The sequence below is a fragment of the Lissotriton vulgaris genome, chromosome 8 (assembly GCF_964263255.1).
Source record: "Lissotriton vulgaris chromosome 8, aLisVul1.2, whole genome shotgun sequence".
Lineage (NCBI taxonomy): Eukaryota > Metazoa > Chordata > Amphibia > Caudata > Salamandridae > Lissotriton > Lissotriton vulgaris.
In genome coordinates, this window is record NC_141696.1 from 532565802 (window position 1) to 532586024 (window position 20223).

Genomic DNA, 20223 nt, shown 5'->3' on the forward strand with positions numbered 1-20223 from the left:
GTGTTAGGGCTTTGCTTGCGAATGCTAGGGCGGTCCATTTTCCTGGTTCATGTTCTTGTGTCAAGACTGCCCCAAGCCCCACGGGGCTGGCATCCACGATTACCTCAGTCCGCTTGGTCGGGTCGAAGTATGAGAGGGTGGCGTTCTCTAGAAGCGCTTCTTTTATTCTCCGGAATGCTTCTTGTTCTCTGGGGCCCCAGGTCCATGCGGCATCTGCCTTCGTCAACGCTCGGAGAGGCTCACTGCGTGTGGCCAGTCCTGGGATGAAACGGCCGCAGTAGGTGGCCATTCCGAGGAAGCTCCTCACTTCTGTGGGCGACTGGGGTGCTGGGGCGTCCTTGATGGACTTTGACTTTCGTGGGTCAATCTGGACTCCCTCCTGGTTGAACACGTAGCCAAAGAACTCGATCGAGGGCTGGAAGAATTGGCATTTCTCCTTGTGGAGTGTCGCTCCATGTGTGCTGAGTCTCTTCAACACATCCCGCAAGTGTTTGTAATGTTCGGAGGCCGTGGCTGAGTGTATGAGGATGTCGTCGCTCACATTGATGACTCCTGGCAGTCCTGAGAGCAGCTCCCTGATGGTGTTTTGAAACACCTCGGCGGCCGAGGATATTCCGAAGTTGAGTCGCTTGTACCTCCGGAGGCCCAGGTGGGTGCTGAATGTGGTTATGAAACGGCACTCTTCAGCGAGTGGCAGTTGATGGTATCCTGCATTAAGGTCGATTTTGGAAAACCACTTCAAGCCATTCACGTCGGCTATGATGTCATCCATCGTCGGGGTCAGGTGTCTTTCCCGCTTGATTGCCGCGTTCGGTAGTCTCATATCTACGCATAGCCGGACCTCGCCCGGCTGCTTGGGTTTTTCGACGATGACCATGGGCGACACCCACGGGGTGGGCCCGGTTACCTTTTCGATGACCCCCAATTTCTCGAGTTTCACCAGTTCTTTCTCCACCAATGGCCGCAGGTGGAATGGTATTCTCCGATGGCGGAGAGCGGTGGGGGTGACGGTCTTGTCGATGTGCAACTTGATCGGGGCACATTTGATGCACCCAAGGCCTTTGAACAGCTCGGGGAAGCGTTCCAGAAGTTCTTCTACCTGGTGGTTCCGTATGTGGTTGGCAAAAGCAATGAGCTTTAGGTCCTCCGCCGTGTGGCTGCTTATTAGGGTGTCGGCCTCTCGATCAATGATGTGGATCGTTGCGGTTACTTCCACGTCGTCAGCCCGTATTGGTGTGATTATTTTCCCTTTTAGGGGAAGTGGGGTGTCGGCAACATACGCAAAAATCTTGGTCTTGGAGTTTAAGACTTCCGGGCGAGGGCGCAGCTTGTTGAATTCTTGTAGGCCCATGACATTGACGGTGGCCCCTGTATCAATGATGGCCTTCACTTCGCTCTCACCCACGTGGATCACACATGTTGGCTGCGGCCTTCGTCTGATTTTCAGTTCCCTGGCGAAAGAGACCACATACGCCTCCTCCTCGTCCTCGGAGTCTGACTCAACCTGCGACGTTGGTAGGAATTTGTCTGTCCTCCCCGGGGGTGATTCTGCTATAGATAGTTGGCGGACCGCTTTGGCAGTTGTCCATGATTTCTGTGAGTTTGGAGGTTTGTTCCTCCGGCGGCAAACCGCTGCAAAATGATTTGGGATTCCGCAGTTCCCGCAGACTTGGCCTTGGGCAGGACAGTCTCTGGCCGCATGGGGTTCGTGTCCACAATATCTGCACCGGCCCTGTGGTGCATCTCGCCGGGCTCCTTTTCTTCCTGGGCCACGTGGTCGTGCCCGTACTGCGTCAGCCCGCTCACTCTTGGTCGTTTCCGGTTTGGCGGGAACTTTATGCAGCGCTTGTTCCATGGCCGTGGCCCTGGCATCTGACAGTTCATGGGCTCTGGCCAAGACAAGGATGTCTTCGAGCGAGATCCCGGGCTTTCTTAGGATGTGGCCTCTTAGCGTTTTGTCCCGACACCCTTGTATTAGTTGGCGCCTGATGGCCTTGGGTTGGTCTTCGTCCGTGGAACTGGCCAGTTCCCGGACCCGAGTGTGGAATTGATCCATCGATTCACCTTCTCGTTGGCGGGCTTGTCCCAGTTTAAAGACTTCGAAGTCTACGTTCAGTTGTGGGTCAAAGTGGTTGTTCAGTGCGGTGACCGCAGCAGCATACGTGGTTACTCCTGCCGAATTGGGTAGGTGTTTGAAGAGTCGGAACACCTCGTCCCCCGCGTAGTGAAGGAGCAGCGATCGTTTCACCGCGTCGTCCGTTTCTCTGGTGACCACGAAGTAATTTTCGAGTCTCTCTAGCCACACCTTCCACCGGGGTGATGCTGTGGATGGGTCACTCGCTTCGCTGAACGGCGGCAGCACTCCAGCGGCAGCATGCTGGAACGGGATGTTGATGACTGGTGCCGCTACCTCGTCCGCCATGGCGGTTGTGCTCGAATGTTAGTGGGTCGACAAAACCTGTGGTGTTGCCTCGGTGTGAGTCAGGCAACCTCGGGTCACTGGGGCGGACCCGCCAGAATGAGGGTACGTTGGTCTCCTCGCGGTAGGCACCGCGGGTTGGTGTCGATGGTACCACCCGATGAAGGGAGCGAGGGTTGGTATCCCACCCTCGTCGCCAATGTAGTGAGGGTGTGTGGGTAGGCCTACGCGACCAGCATGGCCACGTGCGCAGGGGTGGAAGTGCGGAGCATCAGCCAGCAAACCACACACTCGTCTCATTCGGAAGTGACGTGCCCGAGCGCGCGTCCTTCTTTTATTGGACCCCGCAGGCCACGCCTGGCCTGCGGATGCGTGGATGCGTACGTGCGTCTGCTAGAGTGCTAACCGCACTACACCGTGGAGGCTGATTTTGTTACAGGGGGCCAGTTGTGCTGCATTGCTGCAATATCGGCCCCCTGTAACAAAAGCGGAAGCGTGCTTCTCCCTGGCACCCCAAACCCCTCCCAGTGGCCGGTTGAGCAGCAATCTGCCAGGGCTGGTTGCTGTCCCCAGTCCGGCCCTGAACAATTTAATTGTAGTGGCATTCTTGGCAGTCCCAGTGACAATCTGAAATATTTTTATATCCAGCATATTTTATAACAAACAGTGCTGTAGAGGAGCAGAAATGTATAACTTTTGTTTGCAAAAAGTACAGGTAAAACAGATTACCGTATTGCCATTTCAACTTTAGATTCAGGCACAACTGAGGAATCTGTTGTGTTTATGACCACGAACCAAAATGAAATTCTTTTGGTAGTATTGCAGAGCTCCACACTGGAGGCACTATAAACAAATAAGAAAAGAAAAAAAAAATCAACAATATATATTTTTCCATATTGTGGCACGGACAGTGCTACAGCATTGCTTTTCATTTTCAGGAGTCTATTGATATAGTGTGCCATCATGTTAAACACATCAATGGAGAATCTAACATTTACTTAGAGGCTGTAAAGAAAAGAAAGCACCATGGTCTACCTTAATATTTGGGCATTTGTCCCTGTAAACTATAATCCAAAAATTCACAATTCATTTCATTAATGTAAATGTAAATGTGGGTGTACTTGTAAAGCGCACTGCGACTCCATGGAGTATCCTGGCGCTGAAGACCGCTGGGGAACCCGTCCTGATTTTCCCTGTGAGATGCTACCTTTCTGGGTATCTCCAAGGTGAAACCAGGCATCCCCAGCGTCTGTGGGGGGCCGTTGTAGAGATGAGGCAAGCTTAATGCCCAGAGTTGCCGAGTGTGTTCCCAGGTTAGAGCAGGCACTGAGGCGAGAATTATCGAGTCCGTTTTTGACCTTGGTCCACGACCCTGCCGCATCGGGAATTGAACTCTGGTCACGGGCCGTTCTCTGCTTACGGGTCTGCCGCTTCTAACCAGTGAGCAACACCACTCCAAATGTGCATTTATTTTGGTCGCCACAGACAGTTTATATATAATTTTGTTTAAAAAGCCTAAACATATAGGACAACATATAATATTACATGCATTAGTATTGCTATATAGCTCAAATAGAAGAGTGCAAAGTCACAACTCAACACTAGGGCCTTTTTTCGGTTACAGCGGTCAATAGGACCACCATATTCATGGTGGCGGTCCGACCACAACCGCACTGCGGGACCGTCAGTAGTATTAGGAGTGTGGCGGTCGGACCGCCACAGGATCGCTGCGTCTACCAGGGATCCAGAATCCTATGGCAGTGGCACAGCGGTCAGGAGCACTGCCGAGCATATTAGGAGTTGCCTGTCCAATGCCCCTTTAATGGCAAGCAAGTGGCCCCTTGCTACTCCTGGGCCCAGGGGTGAATGCAGGATTTGTACCCCCAGTTCCTGCATGGTGTGGCATATATGGAACACCGTGCAGGAAGGTCCAGTTGGCGCTCTGACAGCAGCAGTCTGCATGTTATGATCTTTTATGATCCTAACAGACCGCCACTGTGGGACCGCTGGAGGATTGCCCGCCAGACCAGGATTGAAGTCCTATTCTGGAGGCTGACAGCACCGTCCGTTGTGAGACGGCCAAAGTCATAAGAAGGCCCTTAATCAAAGTGACATATACATTATATGTATTTATGTAACACTGGACTGTTATAAGATTGTTAAGTCCCACTAACCCTTGTGTTAGGCCGCATATTGCAGGGAGGTGGACCAGGCCGGCCCCAACAAGCACTATAAAGTGCCTGGTGCAACGCAAAACTGACTACACCTTTACACGTCACAATTACATAACACAAACGTGCACTTAGCACATGTTTCTCATGTGGTCTAACAACATTAAAATAAGGGTTGCCCTTGACATTTATTACTAGAGTGCCTTCACTGTAGGATAAGCAAATGCATTTATATTGTGAGCATTAACTGTATTAAATGATATCCTTTGCAGACTTGATGAATAAACCATCCTTACTTAGTAGACATGTACTCATTATAAAACTAAATCGAATTACATAATGTGTGCCCTAATATATTAAATGACATTTAGTGTTTAGATGGTTGAATAGAAACCATCCTCACATACGTAAAATGTGAATACTCTAGAAACAACAGAAGTTTATGTAATGTGTGCACATTTAAATGTATTTGTAAGCCTTATTTAAAAACGATTATCAAACGATTTTACTGTATGCCACATGTAATATGAATCTAATGTACTGCCATTTCACATTTATTTGTGTTTGAAAGTGCACATGCACATTAAAGGCATACTCTTCTTGCTTTAAAACGCTAGCTGTCCTAAGAAGGCCTACAGTAGTTCCATGCCGCATAAAATACTGTTTTCCATTTTCTGCTAACATGACTTTCTTGCAGATATTTACACGCATTGTTAGTTAGTGCTAGAAGGGAGAGCCTGAGAAGATGACCTTGACAAAAGAACATGGAGCGCCAGAGCGTTAACTGAAAGGTCTATTCAGCATCTTTTATAACGTGGCCTGGTAGCAAAAGGATGAATAAATTACTGTGTGTAGTGTGGAATCATTTTCTAATTTTGCAGTCTACAATGTGAGAATGGAAAAGGACAATGGAACCCCTGATGATGCGTACATGGAGGTGTTTGTAAAGAGACCCTTGTGTCAGATCACTTCAGAACGCTTGCAGAACCTTTCCAGACCTTTTGGGTGCACTTTTCCTTCGACTTTGAGAGGTTTAGACCTCTATGCTTATTCCCTTTAATTCTTCCTGAGTGTAGCTTAGGCAAACACTTAGGCCTAGATGTAGGTAATAGCAAATTACCGAATGGTAAATACCAAATTTTACCGATTCGGTATTTACTAATCGGTAATTGCTATGTAGGAAAAAAAATCGGTAAAAGTACCGAATCGGTAAGATTCGGTAATTACATATTCTGTAATTACAGAATCGGTATTTGCCATTGATTCCTATGGGCTTCAATGCCCATAGGAATCAATGGCAAATACCGATTCTGTAATTACAGAATCAGTAAAAATACCGAATTTGCAAGGGGGACAGGGTGTCACTTTGAGACCCTGTTGCCCCCCTGTTACTGGCTTGTGTGCCATGTGGCACACATACATGCCCTTAGGGCATGTCTGTGTGCCACATGGCACAGGTGTACATGCACAGATGTGAATGTACACTGAAATTCGTTATTTACCATGTAATAGTATTACATGGTAAATAACGAATCGGTAATGGCCTGTGGCACTGTTTTTAGTGCCACCTACATCTGTATTTACCGATTCAGTAAATTTACCGATTCAGTATTTTCCAGAATCGGTAAATTTACCGAATCAGTGAATATACCGATTCTGTGAATTAAATGCAACCTACATGTTCATTCCCAAATACCGGTCGGTAACGGCGGAAATCGGCCGTTACTGACCGGTAATTGGCGACCTACATCGGGCCCTTACTTCCCAGACTCAAGAAGACTTGACCAAGCTTCTACAATACTGACAACTTCCCTTACTTCATATATTTCTTTTTCCCATTTCCTGTACGTTCTTAGATTTTTTGTCAAATGTACTGCAGTTTCCTGGATTTTATGATCCTTTAGGTTCAAAACCATTCTCTTAGCTTGAACTCTAATTTAGGTGATTCTAGATTTACATATGTATAGACAAGAAAATCTGAGACTCTTCCCTGAGCATCAGATACTACTGCTAATCATTTGTATTGCTGTGACTGAGCTCCTTGGTTGTTTTGTACTGGTACTGCTAAATGTCTTTAGAAGATTGGGTTTCCTAGGTGTTAATCTGTATCTTTACAGCATCGTGCTGAGAGGTGGGTCCCTTAACTTGATTATAACTTGTAAGAAACCTTCTTAGCGGCAGTCACTGGTTCCTGGTTCTTTTTGTGTAGCAAATGGGATACCCTGTTAATTGAAGTTTGATTGATGTAATATTAAGTCCCACCACCTCGCAGTCGGAAAGAAAGGTCCATCAGAGGACCAATAGTAAGAGGATTCATCCAAAATGCTGCATCACGCCCATGATAGTCCTGCTGCAAAGGACACCCTGGAATGGGGCTGGGGACTACAAGTCCAACGAAGCCTCATGCCAGGAACACATGCTGCAGAGAGGAGGAGACAGGCCCCAACAAAGGTGCTGCGCAGAACGTATGTACCGTGCACCAGCGAAGCCCGGCCAAGGCACATGCCCATCTGCATCCAGAGGAGCCCAGAGGAGGCTTGGCTGGGCCATCCCCTTGGCCCCATTTTCCCTGGCATCTTTTTGAATTGGTGAGACTTTTGCCACTGTACAAGATTCTTGGACATTCTTAATATGTCTTAGAGAACAAATAATCTTTAAGGCTGCGCATAAACTTGATGTCTTAGGTTTGCCAGTTAAACACTGAAGCAGATGAATATTATTATTGGGAAAGCGCCAGTGCTTCCTCCCTCGAACATAGTTTTAGAAAGTACAGATGAGTAAAAGGAAGGCAGTAAACATCACTCAGGCCACAGTCAGATCAATAAAAGCCTGCTAAACACTCATCAGAAATCTGAACCCTAAGGGAAACAGACAACCTGAATCTGGAGAAGCTTGTACCACAAAACCGATCAGAAAGCCCTTAATATGTGCACAATATTTTCAGAAATGAGGCATCTAACTTCAAAACTAATTGCCCTATACCACCCTTGATTAACAATTTATCAGGGGTAAGGTAGGGATGAAGGAACGGACCTAATACTGCTCCACAAGCCCATAGCCCCATGGAGGCAAGCATAGCGTGTAGCAAACATTTTCCCCTGTTAGATATTATTGAATCATGTGCTGAGTCAGTCAATTTACTTTATTTGATGCTTACAATATAAGATCATAAGAGTACAGTAAAAAACATCTATACATAATACACATGTGCTGAGTCAAGCAGGAATGGGGACATTGAAAGAGAAAGATTCACTACCACAGCCATCATAGCAATCAATGACTAATGGTCTTATTATGACTTTGGCGGTCTGGGAGTGGGCTGCTTTTTTTAAATGTACAAAATTCAGAATGCGATTCGAATTTTGCATTTGCAATTCTGTGTTTGGCAGGGGTGTGTTTAGGATGTCCCTTCCAAATACCAAATTGGTATGATCTGTATCACTGTTTTCCGACCGAATTCTGGTCGCATAACAGTAAGGCTTTACCACCAGTTTAACACTGGGGTAAACCATTCGCAAAGGCGTCACATGGAGACCCCTTCCCCTTTGAGAATGTAAATAAAAATATTTTTTACCAGCGAGCAGTGGTCCCATTGACCCTCTATTCTTTTCTCTGTTTTAAGCCAAAGTAAACTTAATGTTTTGGTGCTACTGTCACCTACATTGAGAATATGGTGAAGCACTACAGCCTCACAGTAATGCACTATAGACTCACACAGTAATCTAAATGGGGATAATTTATATTGCATGCCCAGTTAAAGTATAAGACCTGCATAGGCCATGAACAATTTACTCATGGTCAAATCTGTGATAGGCTAATTGTGGGCAGAGACCAAGCTGAGTTAGATAGTAGTCCCACTCACCGACCCGTGTGCAAGCAATGTGAATACATGTTCGCTTGAAACCAGCACAGAACCTCCTACCCCAGCTGTGTTGCAGTGGACGTTTTTTAGAAGGCAGGCTCCATTGGTTAACGGTTAGTACTCAATTACATGCGACCAGAAGCTTACAGTGATTAAGACTCAATTAATCACTGGCTCCCCATAAGGGAGAGAGTCAAATTTAAGGCCCTATGTCTCGTCCACAAAACGCTGCATAACCAAGGTCCTCCTGTTCTCAGTAATTTTGTCACCCCCTACAGAAACTCCAGATCCCTCCGTTCCAATGCAGAAAACCTTATCAACACCCCAAGATTCAGGAAAACCCGAACAGGAGGAAGACGTTTCTCGGTACAAGCCTCCCGCCTTTGGAATTCTCTTCCTCGCAACCTACGACTTGAACCTCAATACCTGCGCTTCAGGAAGCTGTTAAAAACCCATCTCTTCCCTTAACCTGTGCACCCCCCCCCTGTCTCTGATCTTTCATCCTCCCTTTCTTCCTTTCTCAGTCTCTTGCCCCGCTGTTTGGTGAATTCAGGGTTCCTCAGCGCTGGGATACCTCCGGGTGACTATCGCGCTCTATAAAAATAAATAATAATAATAATAATAATAATGGCATTTACTTACAGAAAAGGTAAAAAACAAAAAAACAGAGGTCCAAAAGTTGGTCAGAACCCACTTTCTCACAGGTATGTTACTACAATAGCATAAAAAAATATTGTCTACAAAAAATGTATCCCATTTGAGATAATAATAGACAAATTTCAACTGAACGGGCCAATGCTTCTGTAAAGAGCATTGCGTATAAGATATTCTGTCCAACTTAATTTCTGATAATTATATTCTGATATACACACTGTCAGCCCATATTCAGTTGGGGGGCACAGGGTTCACAGAGAACTCCCACATTAATGACCACAATTTTGGCATCCATCAGAACATAAAAATAACAAGCAGAAAACCTTTGGTTTGGAATTATCACCGAAAATAAGAACCCTCGAGATAAAGATGATAGGCTTGAAGAAGTTGCGGGGTAATCCCATGTAACAGCGACGAAACACGTGTTGACTAAGAATCAGAAAAAGTGAAGTGCAGAATGGACTTCGCTTACAGAAGACCCGAAATAAACAACCTTGAAATGCACAAGAAAAACGTATTGTGATTTATAAATATACCATTTACTTTTGTTATTACCATACGTGTGCAGAGGATTAGCAATTCTTAAATTAGCTGTATTGGAAAATTCCTACATACTGTGCAGTGGACGGATGAAGTGTGGAGGAATGATGTGGTAGAGATGCCCACCTTTTAGAACACTCCACCTTCACTTTCAAACCCCTGCACAAGGACAATACTCTGAGAAGAAAGATCAGCCTCCTGATGAACCCTTGCATGGAAAGGACTCCAGGTTTGTACTTCTAGGGACTCTATTGGACTTTTACAACAAGAGCAAGTGGAATTAGCCTCCCCACTGCATCTGGAACACATTAGAAGGTGGACCCTCTGGGGGCATTGGAGTAGAGGGTGCCCCTGAAACATATAGGGACTGTCTTGTGGAGGGTGCAAATGGTAGGCCATCCTATGACTCCTCCTGGATAATTAGTGGCCCTGACACTTGTTAGGAGGGTGTGGAACCTGGGGAGTGCAGACAGCCAGTTTAACCTTCAGGTGCTGCTAAACAAAGACCCCAGGCCAAGAAGGTTACCAGGAACCTAGGCAGAAGAGCAGGTCTTGGGTTCAGTGATGCTTTCTGCTGCTGGGATGAGGCAGTTGTGTGCTGGAACAGCTAAACAGTTACATATCAGGAGTTAAAGGGGGAGGAGGGCATGTCCTTGGGCTCTCCCTCAACAGAATGGGAACCAGCTAGAAAAAAACGCCCCATCAAGATATTGCCAACATTTTAGAGGCCAGAAAGTCTAAATTGAATCCTCCTAGAAAATGAATACACTGTTCAGAGGTTCCCAAATTACATCCCCATGTGGAGGGCCAACCTAGTGCGCCATCACACTCAGCCGTAATGACCCAGATGGGACTGCTATTCAGCCCCAAGGAGGGCCAGTGCTCTGGGATCCAACTTCGGAAGAGCCCTTTGAACTTGTTTCCCAGAGAGAGTCAGAGCTGTGGGGAAGAACAGCGTGACCCTGTGTTGGCTCCCTGTGCCTATGTCTAATGAAAAATGGGAGCACGACCACAGTTGCCACCCATCTGCACTGCAGGTGGAAGAAGGAGAGGAACAAACACAGCCGACTCCTTACCAGAGTGTGTTGGGTAGGAATGGAGTTTGCCTGCCTGTGCCCAAAGAAAAGTGCACAAGTGTCACACCCAAGGAATGCGAGAAATCTGAATTAAAATATATATATTAACTACTGGCGGTCGCCAATAGGTAGTTATAGTTAGGACCTAGTTTCCATAGGAAATCCACAACATTCTATTTGGAATAACTTTGGCGCTGGTCGACGAATACACACAAAATTCTCCAAGAAAATGGCCTGCTCCGCTCCGCTCCTTCCCTGAAGGTTTGGGGGTGATTCGTGAAGCTGGGGCTGAGAAAAAAGGGGGTCCCAAAACATGTTTTCCCCATGAAATTTTCCATAGGGACCTTTAGCCAGGGCAACAACTTGAACGGCTGAACTAAATTACACCAAATTTTGCAAAAAGGTAGAGTTCGGTTCGCAGATTACCCTTTTTTTTAAATGGTGTAAATCTGTTCAGTAGTTCCCGAGAAAATCAAAAGTAAAATCATAGATATATCTAAAGATGAAGTACTGTACTCGGTACTGTACTCTGTACCTTCCCGAGCACGAGCTTCATGCTAATTGGCTGTCAACACTCCAAACCAGGAAGTTTTGGCAGCCATCTTGTGCCTCGCTAGAACCGAGGCACAAAAAAGCAGTGAAACAAACATGCAAAACATGCAAAGGGGGCAGGGTAGAAACACCCTGACCCCCTAGGCCTGCTCAGGGGTCCCACTAGGACCCCCAAGGCAAAACATTTTATTTATTTTTTTAAATTTCAGGGTACAAAGTACAGTACTCTGTACGGTACTCTGTACTATACTCTGTACCTTCTGGGCGCATGCTGGAGGTTCCTTGTGGGCTAGTTGGCCCCCAGGGACCTCCAGTATGCAAGGGGAATTAGTTCCCCCTCTGCAAACGTGCCAGGGGGCTGCGTTGCAGAGAGGTGTAAAAAGGGGCGTGGCCTCATTACACCTCTCTGCAATGCAGTCCCCTGGCTCATACTGGAGGTCCTGGTGGGCAAGTTGGCCCCCAGGGACCCCCAGTATGCAAGGGGAATTAGTTCCCCCTCTGCAAACGCGCCAGGGGGCTGCGTTGCTGAGAGGTGTAAAAAGGGGCAAGGCCTCATTACACCTCTCTGCAACGCAGCCCCCTGGTGCATACTGGAGGTTCCTGGTGGGCTAGTTGGCCCCCAGGGATCCCAGTATGCAAGGGGAGCTAGTGCCATCAGTGAGGTCATTTGAGATGTCATCAGTGATGTCACTGACCATGTCATGAGGGATGTAATATGTGACGTCATCAGCAGTGCATTGCGGGCGCGCAAGTTATAGTTAGCTGAACTAACTATAACAGGGGAATTTCAATGGTTTTGTATGAGTGAAATGTCCAGCTAACTATAACATGTGTGAAACCTATGGTTTTTTCAGTGAATTTCTAAGGTTTTTTAAATGCTAATTCCTAACTAGAACGTGGCTGAAACCTATGTTTTTTTCAGTGAATATATATATATATATATATATATATATATATATATATATATATATATATATATATATATATATATATATATATATATATATATATATATATATATATGATATTTACAGACCCCGACATGTCACAGGGCGAAACAAATATTTTTGGTTGACAAAGTCACCCCATGAGCTTCAGTGGTGGGTTTAAATTCATTGTAAAATATTGTTGGTGATGCCTAGATGAGGATGGGCACCACCAGAAGGCTAGAAACCTTCAGATCCGACTCTAAGGATCGAGGCTGCTCATGTTTTTATTGTAGAAAGGGAAACCATCTTTTTAACTTTTAATCTCGCTGCTACATAGCTCTAATTTTTCCTGCTGCTAAAATTTTCATTTTGCACATCGTTGACTAAGAACGTTTTTTGTTGCACTGTGATATTACTGTCAGCTACTTACCTGTGCTGTGGTGCCCCCTGTTCTGTCGCGGCTTGTGCCGTTTGTGCGGAGGGGATCACACCATCTTGGCAGTGCCGCTCTCCCTGAAACAAGCCCCACGCTTGCGGTCCCGCCCACTGGACCTACAAAACCAAGTGCGCCGAGCGGACGCGCGCAGCAGCGCGCCGGCGGCGCGCCAAAGGCAAGCCCGTCTGCACCCGTCCGCTCCCGGACGACTCCAGACGCCAGGGACCCTGCCTGTCCGTCGACTCTGCTAATTCGCCCCCATGGTCAGCACTGTGAAATAGGCATCATCAGATACACAAACGTAGAACTACACAGCTTCAATCCAGTCAAACGACCTCTACCAACAGCCCGGCTCTCCAGCTCCCAACTAAAACCAGCGATAACCAAGTTACCAATACAAAAATCCCGTCAAACTGACCGCGCCTCCAAGCCCCAAACTAACCTAGTCTGTTTATACTGCAATGCAAGATCTATGGCTAAGCACTCATTACAAATCTGGGCGCTCCTGGACTCAGTCAAACCAGATGCCTTGTTCGTAACGGAAACCTGGCTCCAGGAGTCATCAGCACCTGACATTGCAGTAGCTCTGCCCCCCGCGTATACAATACATAGGCTTGACCGCGCTGGCATAAAAAAGGGGGGTGGAAAGGCTATAATCCACAAGGCATCTATGAAAATCCATATAAACGACTCCTCCCTCGAAAGTTGGGGCGAGATGCTCATTGCCACTATGACCGTGGGCAATAAAGAATCATGGAAGATAGCCCTTATCTATAGGCCCCCTGGGTCCAAGACCCATTTCCCGGAAAAACTGGTGGAAGCAATAGCGCCCTATGCCCTCGCCACAGGAAACTTTCTCTTGCTAGGAGATTTCAACTACCATCTCGAGCAAGCCCTCGATCCTCAAACCATAGACCTAATTACCAACCTGGATGCCCTACTGCTACGCCTACTCCCAACAGGCCCAACCCACATAGCTGGCCATATTCTTGACCTTGTCTGCACCAACTCCCCAAAGGTTGTGATCACACAGATCTACCCAGTCTTTTGGTCCGACCATTTTATCATACAATTTGCCATCAATGGCATACAAGCCCTGGCAACCTGCCCGACCAAACCAAAAAAGAGCAGGCCATGAAATAAGATCACCATGGACGCCTTTGCCGCCCACTTCACTCCTCCTACCATCTGTAAAAACACCAACCCTAGCCTAGCTGCCATGAAATTTGAATCGGCAATCACTCTTGCATTGGATGACATCGCCCCTGCACGCGTATTTAAACCCCCAAAGAACTCACCATGGTTTACGCCAGACCTGAAGCAAATAAAATTCTTTACCAGGGTGGCAGAAAGGAAATGGCGACACACAAAAAGTGTCCAAGATAGGGAAACCTATAAAGCTACACACCAGCAGTATATGAAGGAAATAGCCGAGGCAAAAAAAATCTACCTAGGTAATAGGATCACGTCAGCAGCCAACTCACAAAGAGAACTTTTTAACATTGTTAAGGAATTCACAAATCCATCAGGTTCTCAGCTGGTACCCCCCGATACCAAGGAGTGGGTAGAATCTGTAGCCTCTTACTTCCATGAGAAAGTTAATGACATCAACAAATGCTTCCCCCAGTCGACGACAATTGATCAGACTGCTGTCCCAGACGTCAATAGTGGCAATGACTCCAACCATCAGACTGCCAAGTTAAGAGAGTTTTCACCTTTCTCAGAAAAAGAGGTGGACCAAACCTTGCTGAAAATGAAGTCTGGAGCCCCATGAGACCCTGCCTTTCCGCAAGTTCTATCCAAAATCTCACCGGCACTGATCCCTGTCCTAACCATTATCCTCAATCAATCCCTACTTCATAGTTCCGTCCCCAAGCACTGGAAGGAGGCAGTAATACGGCCTATTTTAAAAATGCCATCAGCTGACCCAGATCAACCTGTCAATTATTGACCAATCTCCCTTCTTCCACTATTTGGAAAAATTATGGAGGCCCTAATAAATAAACAGCTTGTCATCTACCTTGAGTCCAACAAAGTCCTCGACCCTTCCCAGTCCGGCTTCAGGGCATCCCACAGCACTGAAACGGCCCTGTTGGAGGTAGTGGACAATATCAGACTGATTTTGGACTCTAAACAATCGGCTATTTTGATCTTGTTGGGCCTGTCTGCGGCCTTCGACACCATCTCGCATCGCGTTCTATTAGATCGCCTTGCAGAGGTTGGTGTCGAGGGGGCCGCACTTCAATGGCTGACAAGCTATTTAGGTAACAGGAGGTCCAGGGTCCAGATAGGCTCGCACTCTTCCATTTACTATGATAACGATAAGGGTGTTCCGCAGGGATCCATATTGAGCTTGACCCTTTTTAATTTATATGTCTCCCCTTTGGCAAAGGTCATCAGAGCACATGGTTTTGGAACCGTATCCTATGCCGACGATACTCAAATCCTTATCAACATCAATCAGAACCCTGACGACATCAAAAGGAGGTTCAAAAACTGTATGGTCGACATACAGGAATGGATGACCAGGAACTACCTCATGATGAATGCAGGAAAGACCGAGGTCATATTGTTCGGTAAAGCCGACAAAATCTGGTCGCCAGACTGGTGGCCAGCATCCCTCGGTCCCTGCCCAGCCCCCAAGTCCTTTGTCAGGAATCTTGGAGTGATTATCGATGATATGCTAACCATGTCTGAGCACATCAGAAAAACCGTGGGTAGCAGTTACGGTTTGATGCACAGTTTAAGGAAGATATTCAAATGGATCCCACTCTCAGCACGCATGCCCCTAATTCAGGGACCTATTGTTAACAGGCTAGACTATGGAAATGTTTTCTTTTCAGCCATCAATTCAACACTTCTAAATCGACTGCAGGTCCTCCAGAATACGGCCGCCAGGCTAGTACTTGATTTACCCCCTCGCTCCCTCTCAGTCCCTTGCCTTCAGACTCTGCATTGGCTGCCCATTCAAAAACGCATAAAGTTTAAACTATGCTGCCTAGTCCATAAATCGGTTAATGGTCATGGACCGTCCTATTTTGAGTACAAGCTCAAGACCCACGTTCCAGCCAGAACGCTACGATCTTCCAGCAAGGCCCTTCTCTCTGTACCCAGAGTTCGGACAGTCAGAAACGGTGACAGAGCTTTCAGTAAAACCGCCCCAGAAGCCTGGAATTTTCTTCCCATTCAGATCAGGCTAGAGCCTGACCATGTGAAGTTCCGGAGACAGCTAAAATCCTGGCTTTTCTAGACATATGAGCTGCCCTCGCTCTTTTGGGGGTGAGGGTCAAGAGGTTCCTTGCTTCGGGTGATTTATGCGCAATATAAATGCAAAAAAATGGAAAATGGAATTCACAGTTTGTGGGTGCTACCAGGTGAGTGGCAAGTCCCCACCACAGGAGTTGCAGTGTTAATCTGTAAGAATCACACTAAGTCCCCTGGCACTCTACAAAAATGGCCACCACCAGTATAATAGATTTTGCTTTGTTTCGCAAGAACGTCTTGAGCTGGGGATTTAGTTTGCAAATTTGGGTGGGCATTGATCTTAATTACTAGGTACAGTGGTTATTTGAAGCCAAGTTAAAAATAAAAGAGAGATTTGCATACTACTCTATTTTGAAAAATGAAAGCTTTATTGATGTATAAATTGTTTTTAGTAAATAAGAATATGGTGTATGTCATTGAAAGGTATAATTATCTTGAAGGGATTTAATTAAATGTAATTCTCATGTTGTGTTCGACCCGGTGAGGGGGTAGAATTGTGCTTTTAGGGTTCAGAGCTTGCTTTAGTTGAGATCGTTAAAGGTTTAAGTTATCGTTGGGACATCTTGTGGGACCTTTCTTTAATATGCCTGTGTTGGTTTTGAGGCACTTTAGTGGGGTCACAACAGGCATTTCCACCTGTGTTCCAGTATACATTTGTTAATTTGTGTGCAGTATTTATTGCCCTGATTGCGAGTGTAGGTGCTATTTATTGTACCTGATTAATACCAATACCACATGTTACGTTATTTATCAGGTGCAATAAATAGTACCTATTACGAGTATCTGGGGAATAACATGTGGATTTTGATGGTTAATGCAACAAAATCTGCCCTGTTAAATTTTGACAGGTTTGACCTGCTGAAACTTAACAAAGGTTGAGGGACTTAAAGCATCCGATAATTACAGAATGTGTTAAATACAGCCAAACTCATAATTCCAACCCCTGGGTAAACAGTGGTTTATGCACGGGATGGAAAAACAGCGACCCACTCATAATCAAGCCACCCATAGTATGTGTAACAAAGTACATTTCCTTTTCAGAGTCTCCTTCCCTTCCCTGTCATATCAAAAGCTTCAATGTTAGTGTAAACCGAAGGCATTCTTTGCCGTCATCAAATATTGCGACTTGGTCCTCAGTTTATGGGTTATATCAAGTGGAATTGTGTATTGTAATATTGATAACATTGAGGGTACGTTTGGAATCTGACCAGCGTTGATATTTTTTGGCAGAGTATAGTAAACTGTAAAACTAGGTCAAGTCAAGTCAAGTCAATGAACTTTATTCAGTATTTAAAAAATACCATAAAAGTACATAAAATAGTTCACACATTAAAATACGTTTCAAGGGTCCCATACATATACAATTCGTCTCTATATATACTCATTTTCCCATTGAGGTCCTCAACCTTACAGCAATCTTGATAAAATTCATTATACAAAACAGCGTGTGGGGGTCATTGGCCTTTTGTAAGAACAACAAAGCAAGCTTGGCACATTTAAACTTTGACTGTTTTAAAATGCCCACTAAAGATTTACGCCTTGGAACAGAATAAAATGAACATAATAATACAAAATGATGGGTATCCTGCGGAGACCTATTGTCGCAGCCGCAGGTACCCTTCTGCTCAACCGTATGTGTAAAACCTGCAGGATTTGCCAGGGTATGATGTAAAAGATTGAGCCTAAACCGAGTCATATAAAATCTTTCTTGGGCATTATAAAGTAGTGCTAAGTAGGGTTCCATCCCCCCTTCTGTTTTAAGCGCTCTGTAGGCCCGGACTGTTACTTTCGATTCTTCTCTGCACGCCCTGTGAGCCACAGCCCGCTCCCTAAATATATTTTTCACTCTCACTTTGTCATGGGCGGTGATTTCTTCTGGGTTATCGAAAAGGTTCAAGCAGCCCATGTCCTCCAGCGTAGACTTTACATATCTAAGCCACAGGATACTCATTCCCTTATCTCTTTTCAGGCAATCTAAAATGATTTGCCTGCTAAACGCTGCCTCATCATTAATCCAAATCTTCACCCAGGCTAAAAGTGGTCTGACCTTTATTAAATCTGCAATAAACTCCACACCTAGGGCCCCATTTGGATGGCGGGCGAATTGCCCCCGCCAGGCTGGCGGTAGCCACCGCCAGCCTGGCGGGGGAAATCCGCCCGCCATCCTTCCCTGTATTCCCCCCCGCCATATTAGAATGGCGGGGGGGACCACGGCGGAGCAAAACACCGCCCGCCACTTTTCCGCCCCGGTCGCCTTGCGGCCGGGGCGGAAAACGAGTAACATGCAGGCGGTGTCTGTCAGACACCGCCCGCAATATTACAATGGGCATTTTACAATGCCTTTCCGTGGCGGCATTGCCGCCACGGAGAGGCATGCAGTGTTCACTCTGGGAGCCCCCTGTGGGCTCCCAGAGTGAAGGCCAAAGGGGGGTGGCACACAGGGGGTACCTGTGGTACCCCCCTGCATTTACATAATCAAAGCGGTAGGCACCGCGCGGTGCCTGCCGCTTTGATTATGTAAATGCTGCACAGCATTTTTAGTATTGTGGCGGGCGGAGCAGGGAGCTCCGCCCGCCACAATACTAAAAATACAGGATGTGCCCGCCACTGTGGCGGGCACATCCTAATGGTGTGTTCGGGACCCCCGCCCTTAGGGCGGGCGGTCCCAATATCCGACAGGATGGCGGGCGGGCAATGCCCGCCCGCCATCCTAATGGGGCCCCTAGTTCCTCGTGGACAATGAGGGCCGATGTGCATTTCGGGGTTTTCAACACCTTTCTGAGGTGTTTATTTTCTTCAACTTGTATCTTTTCGGTGTTTACACACCCCCACTCTTCGGCCCCATAGGTCACTTTGGAACAACAGATAGATCTATAGAGGTTCATCACTTGTTCCGGTGACCACCGTCCCATCTTCCGCCCGTAATTCATTATTACCACTGTGGCGGCCACAAGTTTAGAGCAATGTTTGGCAACTAACAGATTGAAATTAAGTAACCCGTCAAACAATAGGCCCAGATAAGTAAAGGACTGAACCCTGCCTATTTTATGGAGGCCTATCTTATATACGTAATTTGTACAGGCTTTAGCCCCTGCTGACATTACATAGGATTTCTCCAAGTTTGCATGTAAATTAAGTGAGGACATGAAACTGACAAACTCATCAATCAACTTCTGCAGGGCCTTCGGGGTGCGGGCTAACAGCACCGCGTCGTCCGCGTACAACAAAACGGGAACAGGGCAAGAACCTATCTGGGGCGAGGCCGCTCCTAGTTTGCATAATTCCATGTCCAAGTTATTAATATATAAGGAAAACAAAAAAGGAGCTAAAATACAGCATTGCCTGACCCCGCTGTTACACCGGAAGGGCAGTGTGCGGCCGCCTTCTGCACTAAAGCGCACTTTAGCAGTAATATAAAACGATTGTTAGGATGAGAGAATTTTTTTTTTCGTACAACATAAGTCACTACAAAGACTCTCTCACCTGCTCAACTGTCTCTAAATAATGGTACGTTCTTGCATGCCAAAGTGCTTGATGACCTACAAGAGGATAAGATACCGGGTAGCTTATTTATGAGAGTTTTCAATACTTTTACATCACGTAAAGTGGTACATGCATGATGCAGGGCTCTGAATCAAATTTATGAAGCAAAGCCACCCTGTGTGGTTTTGAGTGGCCTCATCATTGTAGAGTAAGGCAACGCGGTGCAAATCGCAGCGTTGCCTAACTCTGAACCCGGTAAGCGTTCCATGGGCACTGCAGTGGGTTTCTCCATGCAACACCCAAGGATTTTAATGCTGCCCCAGATTTACAAAATCATGTAAACATAGTGAAGCCCCAAATCCATACGCCTCCCAAAGTTTTTTCCTCTTTCTATGTGTGCTGCATTCCTGCCCTTTCACTTTGGCGTAGGGCAGCGCAGCAAGGTGCCTTTCTGCGCTACCCTAAATCCCATAAATGACGCCCTAGGTGTGCTGATACAGAGAAAGTCATCTATTCTAGAATAGTTTAGGAGCTCGCGACCCCCTCCCAAAAGTTCAAATGAATAAATAAAAAAATAAAAAAATAGAAAGGCCTCCAGTAAGCGCCACAGAGCTGTGTTTCAGAGAGGTGTAAAAAGGGGCGTGGCCTCAGAACACCTCTCTGCAACGCAGCTCCCTGGCGCATACTGGAGGTACCTGGTGGGCTAGTTGCCCCCAGGGACCCCCAGTATTCAAGGGAAATCTGTTCCCCCTCTGCAAACGCACCAGGGGGCATTTTAAGTTGGGGAATTAATTCTCTTTCAATATTGACGGTCCCTGAGGGTCAAATAGCCAAACA

General features: G+C 46.5%; 1 protein-coding gene across 1 annotated transcript in view; it reads right to left on the bottom strand.

The window, feature by feature from the left end:
- The window catches only part of CLTRN (collectrin, amino acid transport regulator), a 159218-nt gene that overhangs the window by 56992 nt on the left and 82003 nt on the right, over positions 1–20223 (bottom strand). Inside the window, exon 4 of the mRNA XM_086934341.1 lies at positions 3149–3262. Coding sequence (XP_086790467.1) covers positions 3149–3262 — 114 coding nt within the window. The remainder of the gene's footprint in view (positions 1–3148; positions 3263–20223) is intronic.